At 37.1% G+C, this 25,156-nt stretch overlaps 1 protein-coding gene across 1 annotated transcript; it reads right to left on the bottom strand.

Annotated features, from left to right (window-relative positions):
* Positions 1-3,942: 3,942 nt before the first annotated feature.
* Positions 3,943-19,577, bottom strand: LOC146623351 (retinoic acid receptor beta-like). The gene is made up of 8 exons (XM_085365897.1): positions 19,367-19,577; positions 15,259-15,419; positions 14,557-14,698; positions 10,461-10,627; positions 6,711-6,887; positions 5,592-5,796; positions 5,324-5,482; positions 3,943-4,115 (listed from the first exon to the last, which is right to left on the bottom strand). The coding sequence occupies exons 1-8, from the start codon at positions 19,575-19,577 to the stop codon at positions 3,943-3,945; spliced, it is 1,395 nt and encodes a 464-aa protein (XP_085222023.1).
* Between the last annotated feature and the right edge of the window lie 5,579 nt (positions 19,578-25,156).

Here is a 25,156-nt window from a genome sequence, read left to right on the forward strand (position 1 = left end):
TGACCTTAATTCTACATATCACAATTTTTGACTGGATTTGAAAGAAAAAAAAAAAAACAGGTCAAATGTTTTGCACTGTAATAAAATGCACTCAATCAGCATTTTTACTATAAAGAAGATCTAAAATATGACTGACAGCTGAAGAAAAGCTTTCTTTTGCACTTTGACTCACTGTTATCTGTATAAAACTATTTAAATGTTTGTATTAATAAACATTATTTAATTCAGCAAATGTCTGCCTGTAATGTTTTAATATTACTATAAATATTGTGTATTCTTTTGATGTGCTGTGAGGGCTATTCATGTTGAAGGTGAATTTAGTGCATAAAATGTGCAGGTTTGATCTCCAAAAGTTGATTCTGTTCATCTGGATGTTTTCAGTGGGAGAAACGTTTCGTCACTCATCCAAGTGACTTCTTCAGTCTCAGCTGACTGCAGGTTTCCCCAATCTTATAAACAATAAATTGCAAATTGACTGAAACCAGCACAGTGAAGGGCTGGGAGGTCAGTTCCTTAATCTTAATTATGCAAACTCTCATGACCATTGATCAACAACCACTGACCAAAACCCACTGATCAATGGCCATGAGTACCATTCACAGAGAGTTGGGGAATGGCTGCAATCACAGCATTGTAAGATGGCGAAAGATGTACCCTTTGGCCCCCTCCTCGATTCAGAGATGGTCTTTCCCTTTTCACATAAATGGCCTCCTTGACTCCAAGCTCAAACCAGCGTTCCTCCCTGTCCAGGATGTGTACATCCTCATCATTGAAAGAGTGTCCACTGGCCTGTGTAAATAGACTGCAGAGTCCTGCCCTGACGAGGTAGCTCTTCTGTGTTGTGCCATCCGCTTCGCCAGAGGTTGTTTGGTTTCCCCGATGTATAAATCCTTAACTGGGCTGGTTTCAGTCATTATGCAATGTACTGTTTATAAGATTGAGGAAACCTGCAGTCAGCTGAGACTGAAGAAGTCACTTGGATGAGTGACGAAACATTTCTCCCACTGAAAATGCTATGTTCAGATGAACAGAATCAACTTTTGGAGATTTACTTGTCTGGATGATTGAACATGCATCAAGACGTGCAGGTTTGATATTGATTGACTCAAATGAACAGTGATGGCAGAAGCAGTCAGATGAAGTAAAAGTACAAAAATTCAGAGCTAAATAAAGATCTGCATTGCAAATAAGTAGTTATTGTCAGCAATATATATTTGAACAAAAATAAAAGTATGAAAGAAAACTAGCTAGTATACTAGTATATATTTTTAACTGGTGTGTGTGTGTGTTATCTAAGCTAATCTATTATCATAAAGTAATATAGAGAGTAAAAAATCACAATATATCTCCTTTATGTTTAGTTGACAATTGTAAGTACACAATAGGATTAAATGGGAAATATTAAGAGCTTTCCATCATTGATATTGATGGAGGTTCATTTGGAAAGAATCCATTCTTCAGTAACATAAAGGAATCACTGTCATGCACATTAGGTTTGCTTGCAGCTTAGTCAGGGTTTAACTGTTAATTACACAATTTCAGTTTCATTTAATTTTCCCATACACGTAAATCAGATTTGCTGAAACTTCAGACTAATTAAAATTTATTCATTACTATAACAACCCACTGAGATGATGATGGACTTGTTTTTGAGGGGTCAAAAATGCAACAGAAATGAAAAACACAGACCAGTAATGGGAAAGACAAACACAAACAAGAAACATTAAAGAAATTTAAAGGACACACAACTATCAAAACACAAAGAAAGGGAAATAAGTACAGTGGTGATTTTATTCTTATTTGGTCTGTAATTATTTGCTTTTTCCATTTTATCAAAGTGATAAAATATGTTAGACAGCAGTCTCTAACGTAGACTTACTCTAAATTTTGCACCCACTTAGGACACGTCATCAGATAAAATTATTTACTGCTGTATGCAGTTCATCAATTGATCAACAGGGGGCAGTATGAGCCTTTAGTAAATATGGTCTGACCTCAAACAACCTCACAGCCCCATGAAATTAAACTTGAACCAGAAAAAGAAATACTTAAATTCTCAGTGGAAACATGACAGAGCAGCATAAAATTTAATTCACAAGACTTTAATAGAACAAAGAAAAGCATATGAAATGTGATCTGTTTAGTGATATAACAAATTAATGCAACATGTAAAATGACACAATGCATACAGTCTTACTGCAACGTTTGGGATGTGGACATCAAAATAAGTAAAATCACTTTTAGAAATGTCAAGACATAGAAAAGTTTGGGCACAATTAAAATAGGCACATTTGAGTTCTTACAGTACACGGGATGCTTGCTCAGATGCTTACACAAAGCAGGTTAAGGTCCGTGTATCTTTAATGTAAAATCATCACATTAGTTTCTAATTTGTTACAGTCTCATCATTTGTTGCATTTTGTTAGCATTTGTGTGGATTTATGATCACTCAGATTTCAGATGCTGTGATACTGTCACTGTAATGCCCACGGTCCACTCTGTGTGCAAAGCAAGTTCGTTACTACTTACAGAAACTGGCATTTAGCCATGCTAGCAGCTAAGTGCCTTAAGATAAATGTGAACATCTGAATGCTAACACACTCACAGAAGGCTATCATTATTCACATGCTGATGGAAATGTCAGCTTTGCAGGTATTTTATCATTAAGTGATTATGCTCATTTCCAGTTAAATACTTTTATTATTGGACTCCATTAGAGTATGATTCACACATTTATCTTATACTGGCCCCTCAGTTCACTGACCACCTTAAACAGGACATTTTAGCTCCCTTCCCTCTTTCTTCGGATTGGCTGCCCCTCTCAAGACAAAGTTTCTGTGCTCATGGCTGAAGCTGTGCCAAAAGTATAAAAAACCATAACCAAAAACCAAACAAAAAAACAGTTGTTTGTAGGAAGCCTGAACTTTTGGCTCAGACCTCAATATTTAAAATTTTTAGCCATCTTTAATATAAGCATCTATCACTGTAAGAGTACAGATATGACAAGAAATAAGGACGAGCACAATAGGTCCTCCTTAAATAGCGGTCAAAAATATTTTTTCACCTGATATTGGCACTACAGAGAAAGTTAAGAAGAGTGGTGCCACAGCACAATCATGGCTGAAAATCTAGGAAATGTTTTTGTACAATCTTCATACAGCAACCAACATGTTTTCTCAGTATCAAAATAATAATAACAATAATAATATGCTTTATGATAATAGTGGGAAAACCTTTTTCCATTTAGAAAGTAAAAAAGAGAATAAAGTTGTATATTATCATTAGCTTACTCTTGTAATAAATCTGTCAAGCTGTAAACGAGTCCAGCAGATTTCCAACAAATTTTACCAGAGCAGCTTTACAAAGAGATTCTAACATTGACAAGCTCATACAAACACTGCTATGTTTATTGTCCTTATGCATTACCTCTAATCCCTCATTTCCTACACCGTGTCAGTTCAGACACATTAGTTTGTTAACTCCGATTATGAACACTTACCCTTATGGAGGAAAAAACATTGCATTTCCCTTTAATTTTGTACAAACAGAGTTTGAGAAATTTGTATATAAAACCTAAAGATTGATTCCTTATATTTGCTATCTTGCTATAACTAATGCTAAATGAGGTAAAATTAATCCATGTGATATTTCATGCAAATATAAATACAGTAAAAACCAGAAACAGTAAAGAAAAGACTGAGAGTGATTCTCAGAGGTTATAAAAATGGAGATTAAAGCATTACTGCATCTTCCTTTGAAGTAGGATTTTTGTTTACAGAAATACTTGTTAATGTGTGATTTAAATCTCTTCTTTAAACATGGAGTCATATCTGCAGATCGAGCTCTGACCTCTGGACAATAACTGAGGTAAGTCACTCTCTGATCTGCAGCTGCACCTTTGAGCGATTTCCCTCGGAGGAAAGAAAAGTTCTTTGAGCAGCTTCAGAGTGGAAAATCAGCAGAGTTCATGTGCTGTGAGGAGACGGGGTGAGTGTGCTGAGTGGTGCCCGACTTCTGGTGTTTCTCCAGGTTCTGCAGATCCTCCAGCATCTCCTCGATCAGTGGAGGCATGGAGCCCGGGATCTCCATCTTCAGTGTCACCACTCGCTCAGCTCCTGTAGACATGGTTTAACAATGCACGTGTAAAGCTTTATTGGCAGGGAGACTTAATGTGATATAGATAAACAAAGTCTGCGTTTTACCCGTATTTACTGACACCAGCTTTCACCTTTGATTGTCAGGCATGTCAAATGTTGTGTTGGTTTTTATCTTGTGTCAAATATGCTGCACATAAGTTTGTACTTTATGTTTAATGTGAAAATAAATGCACAGCTACAATTCCCCTGTGGGAGAGGAACTGGAGTGTGTCAGATACACAATGTAGGAACCCACCAGTTACACTAAGAGGAGGATGAAATGCATAACATGCCTTGCAGCATGAGGCAAAGAACACTTTGCTCAACTATTATGTGGTAGCCTATTAATAGTAACACTAGTTCTGTAGCAGGCAGCCACTGATGACAGCAAATTCACTGCGAGACACTCAACAAACACTGTGTAGATGAAAGCACTTTGAGAAAAGGAAGATTTGAAAACAGTCAAAGAAAATTCCACTAAACCCAAAGTTATTTCCACCTGGTTTTTATCCAGAGGAATTCAACAATAAATAAATAAATAAATGAAAAATTTCAAAAGACAAAAAGATGAAAGCAGGGGTAAATTGTTTTCTTTTCGTTTGTATTACAAAAACTTTTAAATATTAAAGAAGTATAGTCATTAAAAATGCAGGTAATACTTTATAAAAATAGTACAGTATTAGTAAGGCATTAGCAAGTGCTTAATTCATGATTTATAACGCAATACTCCTCCTTAGTATGTCATTTATAAATACAGATATGTTTATTCATCTGTTTCTGTTACACCATGCACAGCTACAGGGGCCTTCCAATGCATAATCATTTCTAGTAATAAACATTTTCATAATAATATATTTATAAATTACATACTAAGGAGGAGTGATGCTATATAGATGATAAATTAAACGCTTGCTAATACTTAGTATACTAATACGAATGCTTAATCATGTGACATTCATCTAATACATAATACTTTTTACTAATCCTGGGTAAACATGACTTCAGACTTAATAGTGCAAAGAAACCAAAAAATAGCAACGTTCTGATCAGAAAGGTTTTACATTTCGGACAAAAGTAATGCAGTAACATTGGCAGTCATTCAAAATAGAATAGCAGGATTGTACAAACTGTAACAAACTGTAATCTATGAATTGAAATACTTTGCGACAAGGTGGGGTTCCCCTGACCTTTAGCGCTGATGCTACGTAGGTCGGTAATCTTCATGAGGGCCTTGGGGAACATCAGGGGCATGCTGGGTCGCCGCTTACGGGAGTAGATCTTCAGCGCCTCCAACAGAGGCTCCTGCAGGACTTCTACCTTGGACGGCTCCTCCAGGTCCTCCCGGTCTGTCCAAGACAGATATCGAACATTTCAACTATTTCAAATTTGGAGTTGTTAATTGTTGATTGTTGTTGTCATATTACTACAGTAATTGGGATTGTGAAGACTTAGTACCTCCAGAAACAAGACAGATGGCACTGAGGAGCCCACTTTCCGTGTCATCCATCTCTAGCGGCAGCAGCTGCCCAGCAAAAGTGAAAACCTGATCCGTCAGCGGCCCAAATCCTGCATTGTGGATCTGAGTACGAGTCAGTGTCAAGCCATCGGAGAAGGTCATGGTGTCCTGGTCAGGAGTGTAGCGAGTGCAAATCCTCAAGATCTAAAAGTAGGAAACATGTATGTGTACCAAGTCATTTTTTTCAATAATATTGTATTTGTCTTTAAAAAATGTTAAATAAAAAGACTCAAAAGCAAACAAACAACAATCTGTTTATATTCATTAAAATGTGTCAATCCTTATCATTCAAAATTTGTCTGTATTGCAGGCAGAAGGCCTTTATCATATGGTTCAATACTTATATTGCATAATAGTTTAGAAAGAAACCTTCCTGCTTTTAATACTCAGGCTTTTCCAGTTGTTTTTTTTTATCATTTCTTTGTAATGATATCTCATCTGTATGAGTAACAGCAGACCACTCTAGACATCTCTCCAACTCCTTGTCATCTAAACTTTAAATGATATTACATGCTGTGCCCTGTTTCTGGAGAATTGCTTGAATACAAATATTAAATAACATATAATTGGCGTTCAATATGGTGCATCACACTTCTATCAAAAAACATGAAAACCAAATCAGGAAAACAAAATTCCCAGAGTGATTAATCAGGGAAATTTTGTCACAGAGCTTTTGATGGACTTCCTGCAGAGATTGTGAGAGTGCAGCTAAATTATCAGACTGAGAAAGCAGTTATGACAGACTTGGCAGCGAATGATGGAGGATAAATTAGATGAACACACGCAACACTCTGCCTGAGGACCACTGTCTGTCTGCCTGTCAGTTTGTCTTTGGCATGAATGTCGACAGGCAACGTGAGTCAAGATCTACCAAAGGTGTGAAATGCAGGAAGAGCTGCAACTTTACATAACTTGTTCAGGTCATTTACCTGAAATAAAATACAAAACAGTAGGTGTTTAATGAAAACTATAGTATATGTCAGGCTTTTTGAGGGCTTAAACCACAAATCTAAAGGTAAAAAAAAACAAACAAAAAACATCTTTTGAAATAGACCTACCAAGATGTCAAGGCAGGCAGCTTTGAGCAGAGTGATCTGGTCCGCAATGGTCAGGCCAGTGAAACCCGGCACTTGCTTGGCAAACTCGACCACCTTGATGATGCACTTGGTGGCCAGCTCGCTGAACTTGTCCCACAGGCCAAGATCCAACTGGATCCGGTGGTCTGAACTGGAGTTCTAGAAAGTGGATCGAAGATCAGGTGTTTGGCTCAAACGAAACATGTTGTTTCAGCGTTGTGATAACGGCTTATTAAAATCTGTGCACATAGCTAAATTATTTAAATTTGAAATATTTTGAAAACTTGAGATCAGCAAAGAGCAGTAAATACAATACTGACATACTTTTACAAACCTATTTACACAATCAGAATCAATAAAAAAACCTTTAAGGTGACCTCAAATAGTTCAGCGTTCAGCTGTTTTTTAAAAAATATTTCTGTTTATTTGATGAGTCTGCTAATTGCTTCACTGTGTATACACGGTTTATTTGCTAACCTTATCTGTTTGTTGCTAGGCTGGAAGGAGAGTGTTTCAGACACAAGGACAAAAATACCGAGATGAGAATACTATGACAGGGCACTTCAAAAAGAAATAATGATGAAAATTATGTAACAGTTATGCTAATGCTAATTATATGAGATATGATGAGCTATTTTAATATAACAGATGACTGAACATTACAAGATAATCATTCACAAGTATAAACATTTACTAACATTTGTTTATGTACTTTTTAGCTTTTATCGATTAAGCTCAATAAATTCAACATGTTGGCCATTTCCACAATGGCTGAAAATGTGTATTTTTTTCAGATAAAGTAAACTGGTTCCGCCTTTTTTGGATGTTTTAAATGATGAACGCTAGACGTCAGCATTAAAAATCTGAAATTACACAGAGGTTTAAAAAAACTGCAGCATGTGGTGTACAAGTAATATTTTTCTTTGTTTCAGGCACATCTCTTGGCTAGAAACCCTTACACTCCTTAACCATTTAGAAGGTCTGTGGTTCAATACCCAGCTCCTTCAGTCTGAACAAACTGAGGAGTAGCACACAACAGTAGTGCATCAGTCACTTTGCAGCACGAAGGTTATAGGGTTGAAGCTATCCAAAGACATGCTTGTACCCTCACACCTAATGTTTGGGATTTCTTCACTGGATAAGTGGTTAAAAGAAGATGTCTGAACCCGTTTGTATTCATCACAAGAGTTATCAAAAGGGCAAAAGGATCATCCCTCAATCTGCACAGTACTGTGGAGCTACAGCTGTCATTGGACCATTGGAAAAACATGTGACATATATGTTGTCTCAGTTCTTTTATTTGGCCTAAAAAAAGAGGCCCTAAATAAATTCACTATTAAAAGCGACTAATTTATATTCAAAAGTAGAGTAAAACCTCTAAATCCCACAGTAAAAATTTTGATAAAGAGTCATTTTCTAAGATGGAAATGAAATTTAAAAAATGCCCAGATTCAAGAGGCTAATTGATTTTTAAGTCAATGGCTCCAGAGGGACAAACGTCCATATTTAGTATCCACTTTTTCTATTATCTGCTGCACTGTTAGGATGTAGGTCGTACATCTTAGCCCTAGTGTACTATTTCAATCAATACAATCTTGTGTTATAGTCTTTAAAGAGCAGAACAACACGTGTCACTCATGTTCGTATGTTTCCTGTTTTGACTCATACTTCCAGGCATCGCTCACTTACATTGCCAAACCATATTTATTTAATGTCACTTTTGTAAAACGGCAACAGTGCTGATTACATAAGCTCAGTTCTTGCAATGTCATGTATTTTTACTGGAAAGTGTCATAATGATATGTACAGTTTTTTCAGTTTCTAAGGACATGTTTACATAAAACAACACACTCCTTTATTTTCTCCTCCTCTTTTACTTTACCTTTTAACAAAGAATAAACCAGTTAAATCTGTGCAAATCAACATCTTCACCAGCATATCTTTAAAAAGAGTTTTGTTTTTTTTCAGTGTGGACCTATATTCAGTTTTCCTTTGCTCTAAAGAAAAATGCTCACATGACATACTGTACATACTGTTGGAAGACATAGAAAATTGTGTGTACTGTAAGTATTGGCAGTGGCTATATGTTAGAATAGAATAGAGTGGGTGCTCCGCCCAGATTGGTGGGTGGGTGTTAGGGGTGGGGTTTGTGTGAACGGAGTAATAGTGTTTGTTTACAGTTCAAATGGCCCAGTGGTAGAAGCTGTTTGTGAGGCTGAAGGTGTGGGACCTGACTGTCTTGAGGTGCCGTCCGGAGGGCAGTGGGTCAAACAGGTGGTGGGCGCAATGCAAGGGTCACCTGTGATGGCCCTAGTTTTTCTGAGACAGGAGGAGCTGGCAGCTCCAGAGGCAACAGAGGGCAGCTAACGATTTTTATGTTACAGGTAGTTACATATATATATATATATTTAGGAACACATGTATACACATACATGCATATATATATATATATATATATATATATATATATATATATATATATATATATATATATATATATATATATATATATATATATATATATATGCATGTATGTGTATACATGTGTTCCTAAATAAAAGTGCATGTTTGCACCCCTTCCCTCATGTTGGCATTGAATGTGATCAGGAGTCTGTTTGGTTTTGTTAACAATCAGAGTCTCAAATGTTACCAAACAATCTAACAAATTTTATTCTGCATAAGCAAAGAGGAACAGAGGTTAGCTTGTTGCCTCACAGCAAGAAGGTTCTGGATGTGCAGTCTGTTGGCATGGTGGCTTTTCCCTGAGCGCTCCTCTTAACCCACAGCGTTAAAATAGGCATGTTTGGTGAAACTGTGATTCTAAATGGGCTTAATGCGCTTAAGATAATGAAAGAGATGAAAGCTTGAGTTGCCAACAAGACTGTTATCATTTAAATAAAGTTTGTGCATATCAATAATAAAAAGGTATAGAAATGTAACAAGTAAAGGTATAGAAAAGTATCAGTTTATAAGTGTCAGACACAAATATAAGTGTCTGTCATCTCAGCTCTGCTGATCTCTCCTTGGTGAATGTGTTTTTACAGACAGTGTTAACAATATCCAACAGTGACCAACCATGAGCCAGGCATGCAGCAGTGAGTATTCAATGCTGTCCGTTTTTGTCTGGTAATATTAATCATATATCAAGTATTTAAATGTCACTGCCCTGACAGTCAACATCTTTCTTCTTTCGGCCACAGACTATAAAACGATGACATAACAACCATGGAGCCACCATTTGGTTTCAAGTCTTTTCCATGTAATACAACCAGATGAAGGAAGATGCACAAACATACCGTCATTTTCATCAGTCACAAGGCAGCTTTGCCATCTAATATGCCCTACTTTATCATAATTACGAGCAGCATAATTTAAAGAAAAAATATTGTTTTTGCTTTAAAACTTGAAAATAGTGATTAAAAGCCCAAAATCATCAGGAAAGGGTTTAGCGAGGTCATCAATCACATTCGAAAAATAGAAATTTTTTCATATTTCGTTTAAAATAAGTAAAATGTATCAACATTTTGGGATATATAATCTTATTTTTCAGTTTCTGCCATATAAGTTCAAATTCTCCTTCATCTACACATCCATACAATGTTTACCCAAGTCAATTAAAATCATAATAAAGTGCTGGACAGACCTCACAGCTTTGATCTTTTCCTCTTTGCAGGTTGTCTTCCTTCTGTAAAGATTATTGTTTTGAAACGTTAGCTTCATGTCCGGACTTACTGTGGTGTATTTTCCCAGCTGGCAAAGGGAGGGGAAGGTCTCTCTATGAGCTCTGCATATTTTCTCCACGATCAGGCCGAGCTCTGCTGTCAGCTCGTACGTCTCCATGATGGTCATCTTCACTGCTTCCTTCTTCCCCTTCCTCTTGTTTCTGTCGTTTCTCACCGCTGGAGAAAACGGATGACGCAGAGCATAAGATGATTAGGAAATAAGGTATTCGAGCAGTTCCACAGGTGGTTTAAAATTGGTTAAACTGGTATCATTCTCTGTTTAAATAAATGTTAATGTTACAAAACACCTTCTTTAATTTTGAGTATTTATATTAAAAATGCTCAAGTTAATAAACTAACCTTTTAAAAGAACAAAAAAGTGTTTAATATGAAAAAAAGTTGTTTTTTTTGTTTTCTGTCTGAGGCCAAATACACAGGGAAAATCGTACAACGATACAAATGAAGAAACAACCTGAAAAATGGTCCCTACAGTGAGGAGATCTAGTGGCTCTGATATGTTACGGGAGGCATTTTGGTAGCATGGTTTAGGTTCATTAGGTTCATTAGTGCCCCTAGAGCAATGAATCACTGAAAATGAAAACAGCTGTTCTTAGTGATTAAATTTATCCTTTAATTAAAGATTTATATCACAATTGGAGCACGCTCTACCAGGATGACAACCTTCCTCATTTAAAGGTTTCAACTTTAGGATGAACATAACTCAACCCACTTAAACTCCTACGGAAGTTTAAAATTAATGTGCTATACAATGTTCATCTTTAAACTAAACTGACCAAAAACACAAGTGTAGGCAATTGTCTGTCTGTATATCCTGATCACTTAAAATCATGTCAGACTCCTTTTTTGAGACCAGATCCTAAAGATTAGCTGATTTTGCAGTTGACTCCAGAAGCAGGAGCCGTACTATTTTTTTCAAATTCAGTGTTGACTTTCTGCACAGACAGAAGTTAGGAGACTCGGGACAAAAGTCAATAACGTCCCACACTTGACTTTGATTAATGTAAGTCAGTAAGCAAGCTGGAGGCAAAGCAAGAATCACCTGACAAATAAGGCTGCATCAGTGTTTTAGTCAAGGAAACGACAAAAGCACACAATGTGATCCAAGGATGTAAAGTACACTGGTGGATAAGAGCTGAGAGCAAAAACTCTCAGTGCTCCAAGATAGACAATAAACAACCCATGTAAGTACTGTGAAGACACATGTGTATCAATAAGTTGTATGAAACGGGGATGTCTTATGAAAAATTGTCTTCATCCTTTAAGCAGAGTTTCAGCGAAGAAACATTGACCTCTATGTTAGTTTTTCTTGTAATCTGACATAGCTCTGTATAAAACAACAAAAAAAACAGGAAGTCCTGCAACAGATAGTGTTCCCTGGCAGATCCCTGATCTTACCATCAGCCAAACACAACTGTTCCTTTAATCAGGACCCAGGAGACTGCATTCACCAGTATATGAATGGCGGTTTTAACCCATTTTACCTTAACGATGTTTAGACATCAGGTGTGATTTAAATAGAGCTCACTGGAATTTCAGTTTTGGTTCTTAATAATTTAAACCACTTCCTGCTATAAATCACTCTGGAATGAAAGCATGTGTCACTGAGCTTATGTGTTATTCCAGGCTGCACGTGAAAGCAGCGTAACCAGGTTAGCTTTTCATAATCACTTCGGGAACAGTGTCAACACGTTTCTCTGTGTCCCACTGCCTCAGACGGCTACACACATGTCAGGAAAGCTCAGGATTACGCAACACTTAACTCCAACCACTCCTCCTCCTCTTCCTCCTCCCTGTGTATGCCCTACATCCAGCCGTCATTGTGAAAACACTCCAATAGAGATCATGTTACACGCTGCCTGAGAGCAGTTACATAGCATCCATCTGTCCACTACATGTGATATGTTTATGTAACTTGTTTGAGCATAGAAAAACTATAATGAAAACATGTGGATGGGTGGATCCTTCAGTGTCGGCCTGTCGCCGCCCTTTGCTCATTCCACATAACACATTCTCAGTTATTTAGGTCACTGCACTGCTGGGTATTAGAGCCTTTGTTTCTATTGTACAGTCCCTGTGCCCGAGAGCTGCTGTACTTCACAGAGAACTTATAAAAAAAGAGAAAATCATATGTTAAAGTGTTATTTGCACATTTTTCTCACAACTAATTATATATTCTAAAATAAAGACGTTTGTAGTTACCACACAAAAAAAAAATTTCCTAACCCACTAACAAAATGAAAATCTTGGGTTGTTAAGATGACAAAGCATTAAAACTCCCTTTGAGAGCTCAAGAGTGTATCAGCAGTTCTTAAGCTACACCTTTATTATGTAGCTATAATTTAGTTTGCTTTAATATGCATTACCTTGGTCGTATATATGCGTTTGTTATTCTAGATTTTATATATTTTCTCTCTGACAAACAAAACTATGAATTTTCAGTCTTAAAGTGCTATCTAGTTACAATTAAACAATAAAGACTCTAAATATGCTGACAGACAATATATTACAACATTATGCATTTTGAATTGACAAAAGAAGTTTAATTTCTTTTTCTTCCACTTTAGCTTAAACTTTTTCTGAAAAAAGACTTTCTTGAATATAGATTACCACAGATCAATAAGAGGAGCATTTTCCTGCTCATTTTGTTTTGTTATATTGTTATTTCTTTAATATCGACAGAAATAAGACACTTTTAACATACATGTAGTTTTAATGGCAGGCACCTTTTATGGGAAACAATCTGTCCCTTCTTTGTGGATGTTTACCACCATATAGGTAACAACAAATTGCATTAAAACTTCAATACATAGCTCGTTGCTCTGATTGCAGTAATAAATAGGCCGCTTATGTGGCAGTTTTTATCAGAGTATCTCAGTAAGATGAAACCATTTAAACTTGAGAGGGAGGATTTCTCGTTTAAAGTCAGCTGTGATAGGCTAAAGTCTCCCCCTCCATGACCCAGAGTAAGATAAGCTGGTGAGAAAATAGGTTGTTGGATGGAGAGAGTTTCTTTTGTACTGCACTATTTGTCTAAGGTTACACAGTTATATCCTACGGAGCCCCTCTGATGACATGGTCCAAAAAACAAATAAATTGTGGCCACAAAATACTACTTCGTGGGCACGAAATGGTATAACGTGCCCATGAAATACTTATTTGTGGCCACGAAATACTATTTCGAGGGCACAAAATAGGTATAACGTGCTAATTTGTGGGCACGAAACACTTGACCTTGACATAACCGTGATCCTTCCCTTGCAGATCCTTCCCGTGAGGCCCTTGCAGTTGGTTGACAATAAAATCTATCCCAGCATCCAGGTCGTACTTACGTCTGTAAAGCAACTGGGCTCTCAATATCCTGTTTAAATGTCTCTCCGTAATAATGGTTCCTTGCATTGCCAGGCTTCAAAATGCATTTGTAGCTCATTCCCAGCCTAAAATAAAAGTCAATCATACTTTCTCTGTCCATGATGTATAGGTTTAGCCTACTCTTATGCTTATGTCTCTACGCAGCTGTCCAGGAATTGTATCAATATGATGTGCGCACGTTATCTATTTCATTGCCACAAATGCGTAATTCGTTGCCACGTTATACCCAATTCGTGCCCACAAATTAGCATTTTGTGCGCACGTTATACCTATTTCGTGCCCTCGAAATAATATTTCGTAGCAACAAATAAGTATTTTGTGGGCATGTTACACTATTTTGTGCCCACGAAGTAGTATTTTGTGGCCACAATTTATTTATTGTTTGGACCATGTCATCAGAGGGGCTCCGTAATATCCAATTCTCAAATACGCAGTTTCCTTATATCAAATTTCTGAACACTCGGTCATCCCAACAAAACCACAAACCCAGTATTATATAAAACTTGACACAAATAACTTTGAGTAAACCACACTCACGAACTGACCAGCTCTTTACATGCTGATAAACTTGAGTTGGTCATTCAAATTGAGAACATGACTGCACTGACCTTTTAGTCGTGTTTGTAATAGCAGATGAATCATTTTAAAAGAAAGGTTTAATTTTGACTCTAAATCCCACGAGGCCTGCTGTGAATCAGAGAGGATGTGACACTTACACTCCTTAGACATTCCTACAGCAAAACACCTCTGCAGCCGACAGTACTGACAGCGATTCCTGGTGATCTTGTTAATGATACAGTTCCTGTCGCGGTGACAGGTATACACCATGTTTTTCTGCACGCTGCGGCGGAAGAAGCCCTGCAGAGACACCAGCACAATGAATGAATGATAAGATATTAATTAATTAAGCTATTAAGTTGCTACAATGTGAATAAAGGCCTGTGTGGACTTTAAAGCTAGACAAAAAAGATTAATTTATTCCTAAATTTACTCCTTTACACCTAAAGAGTAAATATTTAGCCTGTTTAAATGTATTTCAGATGTTTAACTCAAACAAGGAGTAAAATTGATTTGTTTGGTCTTCAAAAAAAAAGAAAGAAAAGGAAAATGGATTAAGAAAAAACAAAAACAAATACCGTGTCTGTCTATCCAGTGGTTCATTTAATTTGAACCGATTTAGGTAAAAAAAAATTGTGAATTTATACAGGAAAAAACTAAAACATATGATATTGTCACATTTTGCATATTAAGAAGGTATTTGTTCATTTATCTGTTTAGGAGATTAGTAAGAAAAACTAAGACAATCTTGTAAATACAAGCATGACACAGGGACTTACTTTTAAAAGACAAAGTCTGGGATTTTATCTAAGCTTAACAGAGGGGGCATTGTAAAGCAGACCACCGGCCTGACGTGTTACCTTGCAGCCCTCGCAGGCGCTGACTCCATAGTGGTAGCCCGAGGACTTGTCCTGACACACAAAGCAGGGTTTGTAAGTGCGTGGAGGTGGAGGTGGTGAGGCAGGACGGGTAAACAGGTCGTCCGAGCTGAAGCTGGAGCTGGAACTCTGACTTTCCACCGCTGAAAAACACACAAAATCATATAAAATCAAACGAGCATCTCAGGGAGAATAAAACTGCGACAGTTAAATTTATTCAAATGGATATCAAACTCAGCGCATCCTTTAAATACTGAAACTGAAATATTGCTGGGAAATAACAGCTGCAACAAGAAGTCAGAACATGAAAAATTACTCATTACAGATGAAGCTTTTATTCATTTTGTAACATAAGTTGTTGCCTTGCACAGTTTTTAAAATGAAATTATTTACTTGTTAAGCTTTATATTTGTCTAAAATATACAGCGAGAAACCTGTCAACAAAATAAGCAGTAACAAAAATAATTATCACCATACATGAAATGTACTTTAGACCTTTTATCTGCAAAGCATTCTAAAGTTTTCCTCAAAGCAGACCTAACAAGTAGAAATACCAACATTTAGTGATGAGTTGAAAATTACTGATGAACCATTTCTGACATGATGAAGCAAACAGAGCTCAGAAATGCAAAAGGCAGATTGTATTAAAATGTAGAGGTTATTTAGTGGACTGCTTGCATGCTTCAGAAGAGTTTTTATAACAATAAGGTTTCAAGAATATTCGGTTTTCATTCCACATTCACTAACAGGACACAGAAGAACAAACTGCTGTGTGAGAGATATGGCAAATTATGGCACTTGTGACCTGCAGTTCATGCCAATGCATTTTTATTTATTGTGGCCCATCTGACAATGTTATCATGTTAAGTTAGTGATTTAAAATCCTAGAAAACGCTTCAAGTCTCGGGCCTGTTTACCCAAAACAACAAAGGAACGAAAAAAGCTTTATTGTGTCCAAATATACAAAGCACCTTCTGTTAATTTTTAGTCGTGACAATAGGATAGATTGACCCTACACTGGCCCCTGAGAGTGGTTACACATATATTCAGGCACTGATCGTAGCCGAACAGACCTGAGCAACCAACTTTTTGATGAAATCACCTTGTGATTCCTTCACTGAGCCAAGCGCAGACTAATCTTGCTTTTTTTCTGTGGCAGATTATAGCATGATCTGTACAGCCCCACTACTTCAAACACAACGCTCAGTTTACACAAATAAAATTAAACAGGCATGTATCACATCTCTGCTTCATAAATTTGAAAATGAGTCACAAACAGACGCAGTAATATATCTACAGCTTTGCACATGTGGTGACCTACTGTAGCACAGCATTTTTTCCACTGAATGTTTCACTTCACATCCACCACAGCACTCAACACTCCCACTTTAAAGCCATTTCCAAGAAGATACTTTGTCTGGCCTAGGGGGCTCGTTCGGCCTCCCTGCTGGCTCTCTGATCACCTCTGCTGCTCCAGCCCTGACACAAAACCAAGAAAGCTGTTTTGAAAAGGGGACAAAACGAGAAAAATTGTTCATATCCATCCCCTTGAATCCGTGGCCTCTGGTTGAACCTGGAATCGGCGGGTCAAACTAGGACACCCCCATCAGGCCGATTGCTCCCCAGATCCAAAACAATGCAGGAGCATGCCACAAGCCCAACTGACTGATGAGAGGGAGGACGGAGAAACAGAAAGTGTGTGTGGCAGGGCGGTGTAAGTGATTTGGTAGGGGAAAGAGGGTTGCCCCATCCCAATTTAGATGGTGCTGTTTGATGTATACTACAATGCACTGTTTGAGTCAAACAATAAATCTAGAAAAACATTAAAAGATTTTGGAGACAGAGATAAGTTTAAAAGCCTTTGATTGTGGTTTACAGTAAGACAGGAGCTGCAACATGTAGCTGGATAAAATAACAAATGCTTGACTTGGTATTAAAGACTAGTAAAGCTTAATTATTACGGCCGCATGCTGCTTGAGGCCTGCTGGGTTATTTATTAGTGATACTGAAAGCAGGGATTCACCCTTTATTTTTGTGAATAACCTCAGTTGCCTGTTATGCAACCTGCAACCTTCGGTAAAGGAACTTTTTATTTTTCTAATGTTTTTTAGCTTGCTACAATCAGCTAAACTGTTTAAATCATGACAAACAAAAACTACATTTACAGATTATCAACTGTAATATAGTTACTGATTTTTTTCTTTTCTTATTGTGAAATTCTTGTCAGTTAAATTCACATTTGAATATTTTTTTCAAGGGAAAACGGTATGCAGATTTATCAGTAATGATAATAATTATCAGGTTAATTCAAAGTTATTTCTGACCTACAATAATCCTTTTCTTGATTATCCAATGAAATGTCAGAAACAGATGAAATGTGGTCATCATAACTTGTCAGAGTTCAGTTTATTACACAACAATATTTTATTTTCTGTCATATAGAAAGAAGTTGGAAACAGCCACATTGTGGCAGTTTTGCTTGCACTGACTAAAACAACAGATATTTACCATCATATGAGTAAATAGCAATTCAGTGATTACACTAAAAAATAAAATGTTATATAGTTTTATTTTGTTTTTGTAAAGTCCATTTATGTATGTTTTGTCCCCATTTCTAACGTGCTATTGTATGTTCTATTGCTAAAATAAAAATTTTATTATTATTATTATTTGTGGGAGGGAGAATAAAAACCCAAACCTGATCAGAAGGACCAAAAGATCTAAAGTCTAATAGTTTTTCTTGCCTAGTTTCCAGGTTTTCCCAAATTCCAGGTTGTACTACAGGATGAGTACTTTAACTATTGACATTTTATTTTTTTTTAAATTGCTGTACTGATGCTTTATTCCACTAAAAATGCTACTTCCACTTTTGGCAACAGTCTGACTCTCCTCTGACCTCTTGAGCCGGTGACCGTCCGGTGAACCCAGGGTGACACCAAAGTGACCGTCCCTGGACAGACCCAAACACAGACTAAGACGACCACACAGACATTAGCTGCCATGTGCTCAGTAGTCTGTTTTCACTTTCTTCTCACATCCTTTATCTATTAAGAGAAAAGAGGCTCCCAGAAAGCATCAAAGCATTTAGATACAGAGCACAAGAATGTAGAATAGATAACGCTTCATTTTATCTCAGCCTTTAAATATTAAAAGGCAGCTTGTGACCATTTAATAGCAGTTGATACATAATATGATGAAGTCCAGTTTCATCATGGTCAGTGCAGTGGTTAATACCAGCAAGAAGGTTCTGGGTTCAAATCGTCCTTGGGCTTTACTTTGAAGGTGTGTGTGTTGATCCTAGAGGGATAAGAGGCTTAAAGTCCATTATGTTTGTACAGGTATGTTAATGTGGATGTTAGTTTAAAGTACGAATTTAGTAAAGTGTTATATAAATGCATCCCTTTGCAAACACAATCAAATCACAATTTCATGATTCGAAAGTATAATAATCTAAATAAAAAGCTAAATGCACATTTGATTAAATACAATACTGAAGTCATAAACTAAGAGAAAACTACCCTTGCACTGGTTTGCTTCCAGTGTCTGCTCTGAATTTAAACTTGCATGTATTCACAGTCTTGCACCAGTTTGTTAAGGTATTAAAGTTTTATAACAGGCTTTTTAAACAATTACACACCATGTCAATGTAATAAGAAACACTCTTTTATCATGTAATACATGTTTGTTTGTTTTTAAACTCTACCTTTATTTCCCCCCAGTTTGTTTAAATATTTAATGCAATCTTTTACAGTTTACAGATTTGATGCTTTATAAATTCTGGTTAAACTGGTAAGAAATTCACTTAATATAAATTCGTTTTGAGAACCTTTTGAGGTTTCAGGTTGGAGGATATCCTGCACAGATGGAGGCAAACGTGGGTGTTTCTCATTCTGGGTGAAATAATGTCAGTAAAATCACATGGCCTTACTCTGGTTTCTCTTCAGAGGATTAAGCCCCTCGAGGCATTTGGCGCTATACAAATAAAAGTGAATTGATCTGAAATGAATTTATATATTTTTTCCACTGGACACCAAAACAAATTAGAATCTTTCTGCGCACCACAACATCACTCATCCTCAGTTTCACCTACATTGCGAGTACCGGTGCTCCTGCCAGTCGGACTCGATCAGCTCGGGGAAGAACGCTGCCAAATCCTGGTCTTGCTCCTGCAACATGCAAGAAGGACTGGAAGTGCTGTAGAAGTCCACGATTTCCCCGGGTCCGAAAACTTGAAACTCCATATAGTCGAACATGATCTGTCGTGAGTCTCCGTGAAGTCCGTATGGGAATGTCGTCGGCATAGGAAAATCCTTCAGAGAGGGTGATTTCTCTCTGCACCGAAGTAGTTTAAAATCCACTTGATGCAAACTGTGTTAACACTGAAGCATGTCTGCGTTATGTTCAGAGGGGAGCAGGAACAAACCTATATTTCCCACAGATGGTCACAAACTGCATGTTGATGCGCAGCCAGCGGGCTGTAGTCCTCCATCAGAGAGCATCGGTAAAGCGCATTCAGGCTGCTTTGCATAACAAAGTTTGTTGCAGAACTTCTTCCACTTATCTCTTCTTTATTGACAAATGTCTCAATTCAACCTGCTTCATACTAGTTATGTCACAGCGACCGATGGTGTTACCTAATGTATGCGAGTGAACTCTCCGTGAACCTCCTCCTCCGTTGCTGCCCTTCACATGACCCAGCCGCTGTCTGACATCACCAGCAGAGGTGGAAACGAGCACTGAGGTCCTTTACTCGAGTAAAAGTATCCGTACAGGGTGGAAAAGATAAAAGCAGTCGGCCTCAGTCAAGATACCTTTCAGGAGCTAACTTCAGAGAGTTAAAATTAAAAGTTTGCCACTATTGATAAAGGACTTCACCTCTTATAACCGACTCAGAATGGACAGTAAAAGTATCAACAATGATCCATCACAGAGAAGAGCCATGAAACATTTACCTACATTACTAACGGTGCAATACGAGGACCCACCTCACATCAGAGTTTCTGTCTTTAAAATTTAATTAGAATCAGCTGAGTGGCAACACGAGGCACAGATGTATGAAATATTTACTATTATATATTCTGAAGTGGATTTTTTTTTACATATACTCATCTGTAATAGAATAGAATAGAATAGAATAATCCTTTAATTGTCCCACAAGGGGAAATTTGGTTGTATCAGCAGCAAACAAACAAACAAACAAACAAACAAACAAACAAACAAACAAACAAACAAACAAACAAACAAACAAACAAACAAACAAACAAACAAACAAACAAACAAAGAATTCATATGATGCAGCACCACATAAAAGAAGCTGTGATAAATCCTGTGGTGACTCTAAGCCTGTGATGCATGTGCTATTTTAACATCTTAACAGCCTTTTTAGGATAATTTACTACAGAAATTTGTTGAGTCACACATTGTAATTTCTTACTGTGAAATAGGCAGCAGAAAAAAGGGAAAAAAGACTCACGTTTACTACACGTTTTTTTTAATCATTAAATACAAAAAAGAATCCCTTGATTATTGTGGGGAAAGTTGGAAATTCATCATAAGTCTGAATATTTTGGAGACCTGTAAAAATTAAGGTTTGCCTTGATAGTGCTTGAGTAGCTGACAATATGTACTCATGTCCCTGCTATATGGAGCTGAAATTAAGTTCATTTACCATAGTTAGGTTATAGCTTATCATAGAGACTGGATTCAGAGGGAGACAGCAAGTCAGAAAGTTACAAAAAATCAACCAACCAGCACCCTTAATGATGACAACTACACATAGTATATAATTAATTTACTGAGAGAATTTCACATAAAACACAATAAATTCAACAGCATCAGTAGGAACGAACCTGTTGAAGTTGGCTGAAGTATTGAAGTATTCTGTGTTAAATCACACATACATTTTTTAAATTCTTATATCCTCATTTATTTTTGGTGCTAATATCTTACCTAGCAAGTGGCTTTTATAGAATGTTGAAAAGTTCATTATTATAATAGTAACAAAAATAATAAGAATAATTATTATTATTAAGCTTCACCTTTTACCTGTTTTTGAGCAGATGTACAGTAATTAAGTCATTACATTTCATCCCTTGTTCCATATTAATTACATATCTTTCTTTCTCATTAAAAACAACTGCATTACTTCACTTAATTTCTTGTACGCTTCTTTCACAGGTATTGTTCACTCTTACATTAAACCTGCATTTTTCCAATTGCCAGCAGGGGAATGACTTCTTTTGGTCTGATTGAAGTCTGATTGAACTTTACTGAGAAGTAGCCCCTTGAGTTTATGGTTTCCTCTCTTAGTTTCAATAAATTCATACAACATAAATCTCATTTTGCAAATATGGTCACTATTAGAGCTAAAGAAGAGGTTAAAGCAGAGTTTGCTTTACCATGTGATTGACAAATCAATAGCCAACAAGTGTGCAGTGTTACTTGGTTATATCTAACTTGTGCTTGTGATGTGTGGTTTAAAAACGCAATGATGGAGGAACTTGTGGGTAGCTGACTAGTCCAAAGCCCAATATTGGGTAGCAGATATAGTAGTAAGTTGGACTACTAATTCATAATTTGAATCTACAAAACCAGTTATTTGCTTTCCCCCCCCCAAGATGTTGCGACACCACCTGCAACTAGCCACAGACAACAGCATTTTTTAATATCTATGTGATATTGCATGAAGGCTGTGTCAGAGTAACCTGTAACCACTCAATAAAAGCAATATGACCATGTTTTCTACATGTGCATTGACATTAGCCTGCAGTGAAACAAGACTGCTGGCCCCAGCCAACTGGAAACTAGTAACTGAGCCCACAGAGTTCACCCGAAAGTGTTCACTGAGCTCAAAAAGAAATGGAGTCAAGGACCATTTTTCCACACAACAGGAAGTCAATTTGGAGCCAAAGGAGTTACTCAACTCCTGCTCATTAAAAAGAATAGAAGTTTAAGGCAGTGTTGGCTTTGCTTTTTAACCCTAGAAATTTTGTCAACCTTATAAATTAGACCGTTCCTGTTTTTGAAAAATCTTTTTCATCCCCAGTTCTTGAAGAGTTGGGTATTGTGTAAAATGTAAATAAAAACAGAATGCAGTACTTTACAAACCCCTCAAAGCAATATAAAACATGAGAACACTGAGAGATGTTACTATTTTATAAAAAATAATATCTATTTCTGAAAAAGATGGTAAAATGTGTAAAATTGTCCTGTCCCAACACATGTCGATGCCAAGTTTGATTTACCCCATAAGTCTAGACTTCAATGGCAAAAGTAGCTCTTTGTAATGTTCGCGCAGAAGATTTGACTTTAAGTTTTTTGCTTGAAAAATAAGAATAAGAAAATAAGAAAGGAAGAGCTGATGAAGAATAAATGGACTAACTGAGAAATCTTGTCGAGGAAAATTCATGGTAAGTTCTTACTACAGTTAAAATAGGTTTTATTATGTTAAGATGGTTTTGCAACCTGGATTTGATGTTTATGATGGCTTGTTGATGTAAAATAATAGTTTTTTTATATACTGTAAGAGTATTTAATACAATAAGAGCTGGATGCCAGCTGTAGCCAACTTTTGGAGGAATAATACCTGTGGTTTTGCAACTTTTTCTTCTTTCTACTCATGAAAAACTGTATCAGCTTTTCTCCTGTTAAAAATCCAGTGCACATTTGCTTGAAGGGAGAACTTATTCCTTCATCTTCATTTCAGGTCAGAATAAACTTAGCAGTTACTTTTTCTAACAGACTCCTCTAGTAACCCGAACTTAGCTGTTACTGCATTTAATTTCTTTTTATTACAAAGAATTATTAGTTTGCAAATATGTTTCATAGGACCACATAGGGAAAAATTTGAATCCGATAACAAAAACTTGAGCCTAAATCCTCATGTTTTTATTGATAATCGAAATAATGCAATGGTAGTTATTTTTATACAACGAGCAAAAAGAAAGTGCTGATGAAATATTTGGTACACAGAGTTTTCAAAAAAATGCAAACCAACAGAGTCTAAAAATGTTATTAAAATTTGCTCACAGAATACAGTGATAAACTCTGATACTTTTGGCTGCGTAGATTTTGTCACAGATTTACATCGGATTCCCTTTCTGATGCAACCCTCCCATTTTTCCAGCTTGGGACCTCGTGAAACTAGATTTCACATCCATCCATCGCTTATCTGGATTGTGAGGGTAACAGCCAAAGCAGAGATGCCTAGAGAGAACTCCCTCTGGCCAGCCACCGCTCCAGGGTGTCCTGAGTTTGCACAGGCCTCCTGCTTGTAGAATAGGCTTAAAACACCTGACCTGGGAGGTATACTAATTAATCCGGTAAATAGTTCCTTTTGTCTAGACTGTGCTTGGAGTCCCACCCAAATGACTGAACTCTTCCCCTTAAGGGAGCCCAGCCACTCTTCAGAGAAAGTTAATTTCCAGGAGCTCATTCTTTAAGTTACTTTCCAAGATGCTCATGAGCATCAGTGAGGATAGGATGTCAGAACTATAAGTATTACTGAAATTATGAGTAGTGTTATTTAAACGTAAACGTTTAGAGCCAGAAGACATCACCACTACACTGTACCAACCAACTAGCAATTCCAGCCATCCATCCATTCTTCTTCTGCTTATCCTTATCAGGGTCATGGGGTGATGGAACCCATCTCAGCTAGAGTGAGAGGGGGGTGGACAAGATATCAATCTGACCCAGGCCTAACACACAGAGACAGACAACTATTCACACTCACATTTACACCTATAGGAAATTTCACCAATTAACCTAACCCCACTAACTGCATGTCTTTGGACTCTGGGAGGAAGCCAGAGCATCTGGAAAGAACCCAAGCAAACATGGGGAGAACATGCAGGGTACAGAGGACAGGTAGGCAAATGTGTTTTCAAACCAACAATGTAGCTGATTTGCCTTGAATACATCAGATTTTGTTCCAGAGTCAACACAGCAGCTCACTTGGTTTGGAGGTTAAACTTCAGACTGCCGACTCACCTGTATGGAGACAATAAATAGCTGATTGTTATTTAAATGGCAGTGGCCTTCTACTTGTTTTTTCAGAATTGTGCACACTCTTTTCAGCTTTATGCTTTTAACTCTTTCCTGAATAAAGATGACATTTGACAACCTCCTTGTACCCTTAGTTACAAGTTTTGACCCCTCAATAAAGACATGGTTTGACAACCATTAGAATAGGCAGAGACCACGCTCACTAAAGTCTGATGCACAGCCAGTCATTTTGTTCTATAAGCAGGCCTGAAATATGACAGGAAGTGCTCTGTTGAGAAAAGCGCTTTAGCAGTTACTCCTCGTAGTTTTTCAAGGGGTAAAGAGTTAAAAAGAGAGACCCATCTGTTTTAAATAAAGGGCATCAAAGTAAATGTGATAACACTGGTATTGGCATTCCATGATTAAAACCATGTGGCCTTTTACAAAATCAATACTTCCCAGGCTCCGTTTCTCTTAATTCATGTCCGGTTTAATTCTTGATCCTTGACTCTAAGTGAGAAGTATTTCCAGTTAGAAGAATTCATAATTAAATCTACCAGAAGATAAAGTAGGTCAGCTGTAAGATGGGTTAGTGGGTGGGGGAAGGAAATCTGTTCCCCACCCACTAATTACAGCAAAAGTAATTTACAGCATTTTCTAACTGGAAATGACTGGAATAACCTAAAAAAAAAGAATCACAAAAGAATCTGCACATGTAGTTGTCTGTGTCTATCCACTGGAAAGGCACAGAGTGCTACAGCGTGTGGTGCCAAAGCAGGAAGCCAAAGCTATTTTTTAAAATATAAATACACTTGATCTCCTTCAATGCCACTGCTAACCCCATTGAGGCAGAGAGGCAGCACAGCTCCAATGTTAAAAGAGGCTAATTACTCCC

The sequence above is a fragment of the Diplotaxodon limnothrissa genome, linkage group LG11 (genome assembly GCF_057381915.1).
Source record: "Diplotaxodon limnothrissa isolate DT_005_m linkage group LG11, D_limnothrissa_male_GT1.1, whole genome shotgun sequence".
Taxonomy (NCBI): domain Eukaryota; kingdom Metazoa; phylum Chordata; class Actinopteri; order Cichliformes; family Cichlidae; genus Diplotaxodon; species Diplotaxodon limnothrissa.

What these genes read in the sequence shown, in the direction of transcription:
- LOC146623351 (XM_085365897.1), bottom strand. Translation starts at nt 19,577, where the DNA reads ATGCCGACGACATTCCCATACGGACTTCACGGAGACTCACGACAGATC. An exon ending in GCGCCTGCGAGGGCTGCAAG is followed by an intron (nt 14,699 to 15,258) that starts GTAACACGTCAG and finishes GTGTCTCTGCAG; the next exon opens with GGCTTCTTCCGCCGCAGCGT. An exon ending in TGTAGGAATGTCTAAGGAGT is followed by an intron (nt 10,628 to 14,556) that starts GTAAGTGTCACA and finishes CGTTTTCTCCAG; the next exon opens with CGGTGAGAAACGACAGAAAC.